This window comes from Sturnira hondurensis, unplaced genomic scaffold, assembly GCF_014824575.4.
Source record: "Sturnira hondurensis isolate 20B ecotype Veracruz unplaced genomic scaffold, ASM1482457v3 Scaffold0005279, whole genome shotgun sequence".
Classification (NCBI taxonomy): Eukaryota; Metazoa; Chordata; class Mammalia; order Chiroptera; family Phyllostomidae; genus Sturnira; species Sturnira hondurensis.
Window position 1 is genome coordinate 10,896,292 of NW_028077910.1, and position 12,433 is coordinate 10,908,724.

Consider the following 12,433-nt stretch of genomic DNA (forward strand, 5'->3'; position numbering starts at 1 on the left):
ACAAATAACCTTGCAAATCAAATCAAATAAAAATAGTTTCCAAAAGTTACAGAGACTCTGCTATTTTAGGTATGTTGCATGATTTCTTTCAGGGTTACTCTAATACCCTTTAGCTGTGAGGTTCAGGGGCATGTGTGTGATTTCACACTTGCCCACACAGAATATGGTGTACCAGGGAATGATTGTTCTGCAATAAAACTATCACCTGCAAATGCCAGAAACATCTCTATGACACATCAGCGTACCACGGTATCTTGGTTTCTCCCAAATCAGGCCAATTTGTTATAGGAATGAGCCTTTTTTGCAATCTTTCTTGGTTATCTACCTCTTTAAATCTCAACTTGGAGAGCTGGTGAGTCAAAAATCCAAGACAAATGCCCTTTTTATATCCATATCTTCACATTTGTAAAATTCACATGGAAGCAATTATTCACAAACTATTGAAGAGAGGTTTGGAATTCATGCCAATTCATACTTTCTTTAAATGAAGTTAATGTATCTGCTAGGCCTGTGGTATTTTGTGTATATAATATAGAGTAACAATAATATAACATAGTATATAGAAAATATATGAAATACATGCTAAAATCATATTTGCAGGCCTGTTTCTCAAAGGTTTTCCCATATAAATTGGAAGGGAGTACTGCCTCTTTGGAAGGGCTGAGTTAGAGTTCTTTTGAAAGCCTTTGAAAACAGGGGTCGAGTTCATTTTACATCTACAATTGTAATAGCTGCACAACTTTTCTTGTCTTGAACAATTTAGTGCATTTACTTCAGGAAGGAATAGCAAGAGAGGGGCAGATGACTTCCTGGATGGCCTCCTCCTATCCAGTTTTGGGAGTTAGTGGGAGACAACCCTTCCTCCAACACAGTCGCTGGTGAAAGAGATCTATTAAAAAGAACTGCGTTGGTTTACACTGCAGATTGAATGGAGCATTAAATGACTGCATTAGTATGACTGCAGCGGGGGTAATGGTCGCCTCCAGTGGGCATATATGTTGCAATAATACTCTCACACAGGTGCAATAATTGTTCAAGTGCCCTTATTTAATTTGCTACAAAGTGGTACCCAGCATCTCTCCAGCAAATGGCCCACACACCTCCCCTCACCCCACAGTTCTATTTTTCTCTCTTAGCCAGTGAAAACAGATAAGGAAATATGTGTACTTTCCAATTCTCACCTATGTATCACGAGGGTGGGGGGGCTACTGAAAATCACTTGGGAACAGCTTCTAGGGGTGGTTCGCGATACCGCCCACCGATACAGTTTAGATGCTCTTAATCTGATCACCCCGTCTGCGCCTCCCCGGGCCTGGACTGTAATTTTCCAAACAGCCACCTCTTATTTGCAAATAAAGTTAAAATCAATCCACAGATACAGAATGCTGACTTCCTGTCACTCAATTTTACAGGGTTTTTCTTTGTAGAGCTGCCAGATTGTGACCGATGAGAGAGAGAGAGAGAGAGAGAGAGAGAGAGAGAGAGAGAGAGAGAGAATCACTTGCTTCCTAAGCAGGGATTTGCCTGCGATGCGCGGCGAGAGGACTGCGGCGACTGATTTACACAGTTGGCGCGGAGGAGGGGCCGGGGGTGCGGGGGGGACAAGCTGGCGGAGGCTCCGACAATGAGCTGATCTGGGGGCTCCCGAGCGCCTCTCCCTCCGTGCGCGATTTGGGGGCGGCTGATGGATTTGCATTCGGGTTGCAGCCTGGCGTTTCGCATATTGCCTCCTAATACCCGACCTGGCTCTCCCAGTTTGGGTGCAGACATTGGTAAGTAACGTGTAATCCGATTTTAGTTATTTCCTCGGCCATTAAAGTGTCACTTTTAAAGCAGGTCAGTCTTAAAAGACGCTGCCGGCGCGAGCGTCTCTTCGGCCTGAAACGTTCCGCGGTCCCTTCCCCTCCCTCCAACCCCCACCCCCACCCCCCACCCCTTCCCGCTTGAGAAGTGAGGGTGTTTGAATGGTGAGCTGTCAGGGGTCTAACTCTCTGCCAGCAGTACCGCTGCACCTTCGTGCTTTGCCTGAGACTGCCCCCCAATCCAAATCGAATTTGGTGTGTACAGCCATACCGTGGTATTTGTATCCTCTCTTCCTCCAGTTCTTCCCCGCCCCCCACTCCCTTTGCCGTCTGGCCAATGCTGGGATCTGGGATCTAGTCGCCCCCTTCTCGCATCCTTCCCGCCCCTCCCCACCCTCTTCTTCTCTCATCTTTGCACCACCCAGCCCCACTCCCACGTACCCAAAGGATCAAGAGCAAAGACACCCGGAGAAGGCAAGGGCTAGTCCCATCTCAGATCGAAGGAGGCCTCGGCAGGGATTGCGCTGTGAGTGACAACCTTTCAGGAAGCGAAAGAGAGAGAGAGACCCAGACACCGAGCCAGGGCTCTACAGGACCGCGAAGCTCACCACTGAATCGAGGGCACCGAGATCTTAAATGACAAAAATAACAATAAATTCTTTTAAAAAGCAGTCTGGGACACTCACTAAGCTTTGCCTGCCTGCCACACAGGGCATATGAAAGCTGTGGTCGTGAGCTCTGTCACTAACGTCGCCGCGCTAGGTGAGCGCCCGGCTCTCCCATTGGTATGCAGCGACCATTTCCCTGAAAGTCTCAAAGGTGGAAACACTTAGAAGGATTACAAGCCTGATTTGGTGGCCTTTGTAAAAGTTGGCGGCCAGAAGAGGACAACCTGCAAGGCTACGGCATGATGGATACAATTCAGCTTCGGGAGAGTTTGCAGCTCCGGCTGGGAAGTCCCTCGGAGCAAACCTGGGAGATCGTGAGCGCCCTGCTCTGATAGGTACCACCCCGCCACCCTTTCCTACTTTGCCTAATTGAAACCAGTATTTCTTGAATGTGGGATGTGCATTGTAGAGCACAGAGACTTCGCTTGCGGTGGCTTTTGTACGCTCACAGGTGCTAGGGGGTTGTTGCATTTTTGAACTGCATCATTTAGCTAGCTGTAAGGACGATGGTAGAAAGAGAGGTACTGAAGACTGACATAACCTCGGACCCCTTTTGGGGGGGGAGGAAATCGTAAGTAACTCCATCAAATAGGTCAGGCGGAGGAGCAAAAGGGCCCCTCCCTCAGTGGATCGCTCGCTGGTGTTGTAAAAGGTAGAAGAAAAAGGACTTGCGCTTTTAATCATTTTCCATTTCTAAACAGACCTATTGTGTGTTTCGCCTGGCTACAGCAGATTAGAAAATGATCTGTAAAAAGCTCAGAGCTCTTCAGAAAATGAATGATGCAGCATTTTAATTGTTATCCTGGGGTAGATAGTTTTGCTTCAGTATTGGAATATTTATCCTGTACATGTGGGAATTAGTGGGCTCGGAGACCGGGGGAAAGGGAGGGGGAGGTGGAAAACGGGCACATGGGGGAGAAAGGGCTTCTTGTCCTCCCCGTGGACAAATGATGCCTGGCGCTCCCAGCTGGAAGCGGACAAACCCGGAGATTCAGGGCCCTTCATCCCAACTTTTGGAGCTCTATACTGAGATAAAGGAAAGGACGTGGGCGAAATATCCTTTAGGACATGGTCCAAATCAAGAATTTAGAGGGTTGTAGTTCAAGGGAAAACAGAGAGTGATTGCAAAGAGGGCCTTTTATTGTCACTGGGAAGCTTAGGGAAGTCTCCCGGTTACCCATGGAATCCATCGCATTATGGTTTGCGATGAAATCCGCGAAACAGCCACCGCCTCTGCACGATGGGTACAGAAGGTGGTGTGTGTGCGCGTGTGTGCGCGCGCGCGTGGGAGGGGGAGGTCGGCAGCTGGCGATGGAGATGGGATTGCTCTGGTTCTCAGCTCAGGCTGTCGGTGTTGGTCTGAAACCTATCTGAGAAATAGGGTGTGTCTGGAATATTAAGGATGCAGTACGTTAAAGAATCCTGCCCACCTGCTCACTTAATCTCTGATAGCTGCTTCCAATCCTAGCTATTCTGGAGCTACACTTGCGCTGTCATTTTAAATGCAAAATATCATGCAAACAACCGACATTTAGGGGGACCTTTTGTTGACTCAGGCAATTCAAATTTTTTTAGGATGGTGAGAGATGGACGCGTTAATTGTGTTTCTCTTTAACATTTGGTTTTGTGAAGAGTACTTTAAGGGAAAGCCCCTCCACTGGCTAACTTTGAGCCCTCGGGCAACTGAGGTTCCGTCTAGGTTTTCAGTGATTAGACAGTCCCTCCCCGCCTTCCTCGTGATATGGTAACAAGTTGGTGTGTGTGTCTGTGTATGGAGGGGAAGTGTGCATTGATGACACACAGTTCACACTAAGTGGACTTGTTTGCTGCACACTTGACCCTGTCCAGTTTCTCCACTAAGATGCACTTACTTCCCCCACTGGCAGGCGGGACTGTGGAACTGTCCGTGGAGTGAGCCTTTAAGAATTCTTAAAGGGCTAAGGGCTCTTGTGAATTGTCATCTGGTGGTCCCTCTATACTGAAACAGGTTCCCTCAGTCATCCCCACCCCATGACCTTATGACCCACATCATCTACTTCCCTGAAATAGCTGGAGAATATACATATCATATATATCATATGGATGAAGGTGTATGTGTGTGTGTGTGTATGTATGTGTGTGTGTATATATATATATATATATATATATATATATATATCCATCCTCATCCCACGAAGTCTTTCCCAGTGGAAGAGAGTGAAATGTGTCATTGTTACTCAAGTGCTCTGCATCTCTTTCCAGAGCATTGGCTTTTCTCTGGTTTTAAAAAGATAGAAGGAAACACATGGCTTTTGAATCCAGGGGAAATACAAGGTTTTGCCCTGCAGCACAATAAAAGGATTTCTGGTGCAAAGAGATCGAAGCAAAATGCAGGAGAAACTCTCTGTCCAAGTCTCTTGCCTGCCTGAGCTTTCATTCCTGACACCAATGCAGAATTAGCAGGAGTCAGCTCTTCTGTTTGGGGACCTGAATTTCCCTATATTCCCCTCTTTGAAGAGAAGTGTCTGAGCTGTGAAAAGGATAATTCCAAGAGACGGTCATACTTTTGAACCCATCTACACTAGAGAAAGGAGCTTTGGGGAACTAGAGGCGCAAACCAGTCAGGCCATAGTTTCCTTGAGAGTTAAGACAAGAAAAAAGAAAAGGAAAAAATGCCTACACCCCTACCCCCTAGCATCTCCACCTTCCCCACTAAAGGAATGTTTCCCCATAGGTTCGTTTCTTTTTCCTTCTTTTGCTTATTTTGACAGTTTATCTTGACCTCCACACTCCACCCCACCCCCCCTTAAACACACATACAGAGACACAGGCGCTTTAGTCTGTGCCTCCTAGTGCTCCCTCCGGAACCCATGGTAAATGTGTTCCCCTTCTTGGAGCTCATTTTCAAGACGTGGAAAGCCAGTTCCAGGGTTTCAACACACATTGGAAAAAAATTAAAAAGCCAGCGCAAAGGAAGTCCGAGATGCCGCTCTGTGATTGAGCTGGCCTTCCTCGCTGCTTTCCTCCCGCCCTTCCTCCCAGTGCCCAATGATGTGCTGCCGGTACCCAAAGAAAGCAGCCTCGCAGCGGCAGCAGCAGCAACAGCGAACACTGGAAGTCTGCATCAGCCCCTTCTCCTCCCTCCTCTATAGAGAGTGCCAAGCGGCTCTTCGGCATCCAAAAGAAGCCCATTGAGAAGCCCATTGCATTCCCAGCACGTCTCGAGCTCGTTGCCTTTTTTTTCCTCTGCCCCCCTCCATTTATCCCCCTTGGCTTCAGTGAGAGAGAGGGAGAGAGAACCCTTAAACTCAAGCATTTCTCAATGTTCAATGCTTAAAAAAATTTCTCCTGCAAAATAGGTAAGTTAAAGACATCTGGAGCCTTGTTTGCCTAAATCTCAGGATCTCAAAAATAGGAAACAAACGTTAAAATAAAAATGGTAAAAAAAGAACTTATGTAGATTTTAATATTTTATGAGGAGACTAACCGATACTGCACTGTGGTCTCATCTGCCTTCTCTGTCTTTTTTCTTTATTTAATTGTTGGTAGAAATTGAGCATTGCTTGCCCGAGGCAGTTTCTCTTTGCTTTCTCACTGGTTCTCCTTTCCTTACAGCTGTGTACATTACATGCACATTTAATGTAAAGATTTATTCTTTTTCATTCTCCCTATGAATTATATCATTATGCTTTAAGTTTCAGGGTTGACCAAATATTTCCTTAATGCATGTCACTAAGTGTGGAGAGAAAATATATGCTAAAAGCTCCAGTTTATTTTTATTGATTAAAAACAACCATTCAATTTCTATGGACATTTTAGTGACTCAGAAAGGGCAATCTAATAAAGCTGCATTATTATAATTTATTTATGTATGCATTTTCATATACTGATGATATAAGGCAAGGAAAAAGAGTCACGAGGAAGGCTCTGTATTATTGGGGTAGTGGACTGTATTTGTTTCTTCTGATTAAAAAAGAATGGTGTCTTTCCTTGAAATGTATCTCATGTGATAGATCATTTATCAGCAGATGAGTATGAAGGGTTCCCCTTCTTGCCTTTAACTACCCAATTGTCCTCTAACCAGCCACCTGCTGTTCCAGTACCAGATTTACCCAGGGTTCTTCAGTTGATCTTGAGGGCAGGGACACACATTCCCAACCAAGCTGTTCGGACAGATACTCCCAGGTCCAGCATCCTTTAACTGTGACTATCTTTAGCTCTGACAAGTGTACAGGCTTGTTCTTTAGAAAGGATTGCCACTTCTCAAAGATTTGAAGAGCCAAATGATACATATGTAAAAATCTTTTCATTGAAGGAGGTGTTATTAATCTGTGTTTGGGCAAAGGGGGTGGAGATATAGTGTGTTACTAAGCATATACGATATCATTGAGCATGACATAAAATTTCTTAAGAGAAACCTTAAGTTTTCCTGAGATACCAATCATTTTAAGTTATCTCAGCATCTGATATTGAGCAATGGGTTCATATGTTATAGTACTCTGTAATCTAACACCGTATTTTAATTCCAACTTTTCATGAGTAGAAACCAATCATTTAAAGAATTTTTTTCCCCATCAGAGTTCAAATCAGATCTATAATGGCCACCTCTGATACCAATGTGAGCTTTAACAAGCAAACAAGTGTAATGGCCAGAATATTGCCATCGTTACAGAGTCTGTCTAGCCTTAAAAGGCATCACTGTATATAATGGCTTCTTTTTTTGTATGATATGTTCCTTATGAAGTACGGCAGGATAGTGTCATCACATGGTACAATATTTCACTTTCCTAATTGCAAAATATACAACAAATTAGACATGATGATAGGTCATTTTGAATGTCAGTTCAACAACAGTCAGAGTTATTATTTCACTCCTAAAAGGCCCCACATGTAGGAGTCAATCAGACTAGTGCATAAGACGAACAGCTAAAAATCTGCATCTTTATTTCTGTTGCAGTTTTGTAATCAACCACGGATGATGAAACCTTCTATAGCTGAGACATTTCACAGAGGAAGGATGCTGTGGATTATTCTTCTAAGCACAATTGCTCTAGGATGGACGACCCCGATTCCCCTGATAGAGGACTCAGAGGAAATAGATGAGCCCTGTTTTGATCCATGCTACTGTGAAGTTAAAGAAAGCCTCTTTCATATACATTGTGACAGTAAAGGATTTACAAATATTAGTCAGATTACTGAGTTCTGGTCAAGACCTTTTAAACTGTATCTGCAGAGGAATTCAATGAGGAAATTGTACACCAACAGTTTTCTTCATTTGAATAACGCTGTGTCCATTAACCTTGGGAACAATGCATTGCAGGACATTCAAACAGGAGCTTTCAATGGACTTAAAATTTTAAAGAGGCTGTATCTACACGAGAACAAACTAGATGTCTTCAGAAATGACACCTTTCTTGGCTTGGAAAGTCTCGAATATCTGCAAGCAGATTACAATGTCATTAAACGTATTGAGAGTGGAGCATTTCGGAACCTAAGTAAACTGAGGGTTTTGATTTTGAATGATAATCTCATCCCCATGCTTCCAACCAATTTATTCAAGGCTGTCTCCTTAACACATTTGGACCTACGGGGAAACAGGTTAAAGGTTCTCTTTTATCGAGGAATGCTGGACCACATTGGCAGAAGCCTGATGGAGCTCCAGCTGGAAGAAAATCCCTGGAACTGTACGTGTGAGATTGTGCAACTGAAGAGCTGGCTGGAACGCATTCCTTACACTGCCCTGGTGGGAGACATCACCTGCGAGACTCCTTTCCACTTTCATGGGAAGGACTTGAGAGAAATCAGGAAGACAGAACTCTGCCCTTTGTTGTCTGACTCTGAGGTGGAGGCTAGTTTGGGGATTCCCCACCTGTCATCCAACAAGGAGAATGCGTGGCCGACTAAGCCTTCCTCCATGTTGTCCTCTGTTCATTTTACTGCTTCTTCTGTTGAATACAAGTCTTCAAATAAACAACCCAAGCCCACCAAACAGCCCCGAACACCAAGGCCACCATCCACATCCCAAGCTTTATATCCTGGTCCAAACCAACCTCCCATTGCTCCTTACCAGACCAGGCCACCCATTCCCATTATATGCCCTACTGGGTGTACCTGTAATTTGCACATCAATGACCTTGGATTGACTGTCAACTGCAAAGAGCGAGGATTTAATAATATTTCTGAACTTCTTCCAAGGCCACTGAATGCCAAGAAACTGTACCTGAGTAGCAATCTGATTCAGAAAATATACCGTTCTGATTTTTGGAATTTCTCTTCATTGGATCTCTTGCATCTCGGGAACAATCGTATTTCCTATGTCCAGGATGGGGCCTTTATCAACCTGCCCAACCTAAAGAGCCTCTTTCTCAATGGCAATGATATTGAGAAACTGACACCAGGCATGTTCCGAGGCCTACAGAGTTTGCACTATTTATACTTCGAGTTCAATGTCATCCGGGAAATCCAGCCTGCAGCCTTCAGCCTCATGCCCAACTTGAAGCTGCTATTCCTCAACAACAACTTGCTGAGGACTCTACCAACTGACGCCTTTGCAGGCACATCCCTGGCTCGGCTCAACTTGAGGAAAAACTACTTCCTTTACCTTCCTGTGGCTGGTGTTCTAGAACACCTGAATGCTATTGTCCAGATAGACCTCAATGAGAATCCTTGGGACTGTACCTGTGACCTGGTCCCCTTCAAACAGTGGATTGAAACCATCAGCTCAGTCAGTGTAGTAGGTGATGTACTTTGCCGGAGCCCCGAGAACCTCACTCACCGGGATGTGCGTACCATTGAACTGGAAGTTCTCTGCCCAGAGATGCTGCACACCGCGCCTGCGGGAGCATCGCCAGCCCAGCCTGGAGATCCTCACCTTCCTGGGGGGCCGACCAGCGCATCACCTTATGAGTTCTCTCCTTCCGGGGGTCCTGTACCGCTTTCTGTGTTGATTCTCAGCCTGCTGGTGTTGTTTTTCTCAGCAGTCTTTGTCACTGCAGGCCTTTTTGCCTATGTGCTCCGACGGCGCCGGAAGAAGCTGCCCTTTAGAAGCAAGCGGCAGGAAGGTGTGGACCTTACTGGAATCCAGATGCAATGCCACCGGCTTTTTGAGGATGGTGGAGGAGGTGGAGGTGGAAGTGGAGGTGGTGGTCGACCCAATCTTTCCTCCCCAGAAAAGGCCCCTCCTGTGGGTCACGTGTATGAGTATATCCCCCACCCAGTTACCCAGATGTGCAACAACCCCATTTACAAGCCTCGCGAGGAGGAGGAAGTGGCTGTCGCCTCAGTCCAGGAGGCAGGGAGTGCAGAGCGCGGAGGGGCTGGGACACAACCACCAGGAATGGGGGAGGTCCTCCTGGGAGGTGAGCGGTTTGCTGAAACACCCGAGGAGAACCACAGCAACTACCGGACCTTGCTGGAGAAGGAAAAGGAGTGGTCCCTGGCGGTATCCAGCTCTCAACTCAACACCATAGTGACGGCGAATCACCATCACCCTCACCCTCACCACCCAGCAGCTGGTGGGGTTGCAGGGGTGGTTGCAGGAACTGGGGGGGACATGGCTGGGTTCCGCCACCATGAGAAGAATGGTGGGGTGGTGCTGTTTCCTCCCGGGGGAGGCTGTGGGGGCGGCAGCATATTACTAGACCGGGAGAGGCCGCAGCCAGCCCCCTGCTCAGTGGGGTTCGTGGACTGTCTCTATGGCACAGTGCCCAAATTAAAGGAACTGCACGTCCACCCTCCTGGCATGCAATACCCAGACTTACAGCAGGATGCCAGGCTTAAAGAAACCCTTCTCTTCTCCGCTGGAAAGGGCTTCACAAACCACCAAACCCCAAAAAGTGATTACCTCGAGTTAAGGGCCAAACTTCAAACCAAGCCGGATTACCTCGAAGTCCTGGAGAAGACAGCATATAGGTTTTGACTGAAAAGTAAAGATAAATTAGTGTTTTTGTTTTCAAAAGAAAAGAAAAAAAAAGAAAGAAATATATCCCTTGATCCCTTTACACTTTTCCCAATAAATCCATTCTCACAAGTTTCCCTGCCTTGAACAGAACTGGAACCGCATGATAACTAGAAAATACAGATGTATGTGCTCCCCTCTCAGATGTGATTTGGAGGAAGGGCCATACTCAGATCATTAATCAATGAAGTGCCTTCGCAGACTTTTGCCAGCAAATGTTACCATTATTTTTTTTATACTGAAATTTGAGACATTGACTGTGCCATGTATAAGGTATACTGCGGATCGTTGTACTGATCCTAATTAAGTAAAATTCAATGTATCTTTTTATTTCCAGTAATTCCTTTTTTAAGTTTAGTTTCGTTTGACAGGGAGCAGAGAAAACAAATTGAATTTTGTGTCTCTCTTTCCTCTTCCCATCATGGCACAGACCCTGTACATGTATTAACAACGCAGTTTGCTGCATGCCTGGAAACTGCAAGATCGGGAGGGAGGGGGCGGGTCTTTGCTCGAATGTTCTCACCCACTCTTTTTTCTCTCCCACACATACCCACAAGCAAATCACAGATCCCTGCACACAGGGCCCTGGACCTGCAGCCTCTTGCTTCTGGTGCAGGCACCCGTACACACAGGCACTACTCCCATTCAGACCAATCTAATTAGTTCGGGTTTGATCCATTTGTCTCCTCTCTGTAGCTCCACCTTTCCCTTCAGCCCTAGTGTACAGCTCACAACATCTCTCCGACCACCTAGGAAAAGGCATGTTCTAGGCTGGATCCTGCGGAAGTGGAGGCCTGGTGGTTTAACAGCCAGAGACACACACCTAGGGATGAGCATCCTGTTTGTGACACTCCATCCTGATGCCAAGATTTTTTGGAGAACATCTGCACTTTCTTATATATATATATATATATAAAAGAGCAACTGGGTATATATCACTAACAGCTTTGTAGGAAGCACTTTTAATGTTTTCTCTCACACACAAAGATTCGAAAGAAATGTGCATATATTTATTCTGTAATTTCAGTTATTATAAATTGTAAAGGTAATGTTTAATCATTGTATAGTGATTATGCGTCTGGTATAGCTTTCCTAATAAAAAGTTTTTGAAAAACATAATACATTATATATAGAGGATACAAAGCTTGAACCCTTAACTCCAGCTATGCCATGCCTTTCGTGCTCACATTTAAGAAAAAAACAAAAAACAAAAAGAAAAACCTTTCTTTTACTCGTTACAGAGAAAGCTAGTTTATTAACAAGTCTGATGCACTGTGATGTTGATATATGTTATAACTGCCCCCATCCCATATCAGGATATAATTGGGACTTTAAAAAAATCTGATATATATATATAGTTCACTTTTTAATTATATTATTATTTCAAAGTTAGTACCCCAGTGATGCATCATTTTTTTCTAGGCAGGATGTAATTGGGAAAAAATAAGGTAACTAGATTACTAAAAAGTCTAACATTAAGAGGAGATATTCAGGATCCAGGCATCTTAAGACACTAAATGTTAAAAGATAAAGAAAAATTGCTATTCTTGCATTGAAAACATGTGCACTAAAATCATACACACACATGCATTAACCAATCAAAATCTAAGGCCCTGGGGTCAATTTGACTTTCAGAATCCTGTTATCTGAAAGTTGTCACATATTGAGCTACTGTTTTTTCCAACCACATATGACAACTGGCCTCATACATGCTTGAGCTAAGTCAGAGGAAGTTGAATGAGTTTTTCTCTCTTTATAACGTTAAAATTATGTTCAAAATTAATCTGACAGTAATCTAGGTTATGATCCATTTACATGCGAGTGAAACCAAAGAAATCGGATGTTTAAGGTGCCAGTACTTGTTTAGGAAAGAAACTGGTCTGATACAGAGCTTTGGGAGGCACTTATCTCACCAGGCCATTAGAGGGCAGCAGAGCTCTAGGGATTCCCAGATCCTGTGTTGCTGGCTGCGAAATTGTGCAGTGGGCGAGTGTTCTCTTCTGGTATTTCCTCAAGCTGCCCTTAGT

The 12,433-nt window shown here is 44.9% G+C and overlaps 1 protein-coding gene across 2 annotated transcripts; it reads left to right on the forward strand.

Annotated features, from left to right (window-relative positions):
* The first annotated feature begins 1,624 nt into the window (after positions 1–1,624).
* Positions 1,625–10,916, forward strand: SLITRK3 (SLIT and NTRK like family member 3). Of its 2 annotated transcripts, none has more exons than XM_037046612.1 (2): positions 1,625–1,772; positions 7,407–10,916. In XM_037046612.1, the coding sequence occupies exon 2, from the start codon at positions 7,425–7,427 to the stop codon at positions 10,365–10,367; it is 2,943 nt and encodes a 980-aa protein (XP_036902507.1). In that variant the 5' UTR covers positions 1,625–1,772; positions 7,407–7,424; the 3' UTR covers positions 10,368–10,916. The 2 variants fall into 2 exon arrangements, with proteins under 2 accessions (XP_036902507.1, XP_036902508.1); XM_037046613.1 differs by lacking the exon at positions 1,625–1,772 and adding an exon at positions 2,176–2,805.
* Positions 10,917–12,433: the final 1,517 nt, after the last annotated feature.

What these genes read in the sequence shown, in the direction of transcription:
- SLITRK3 (XM_037046612.1), top strand. Translation starts at nt 7,425, where the DNA reads ATGATGAAACCTTCTATAGCTGAGACATTTCACAGAGGAAGGATGCTG.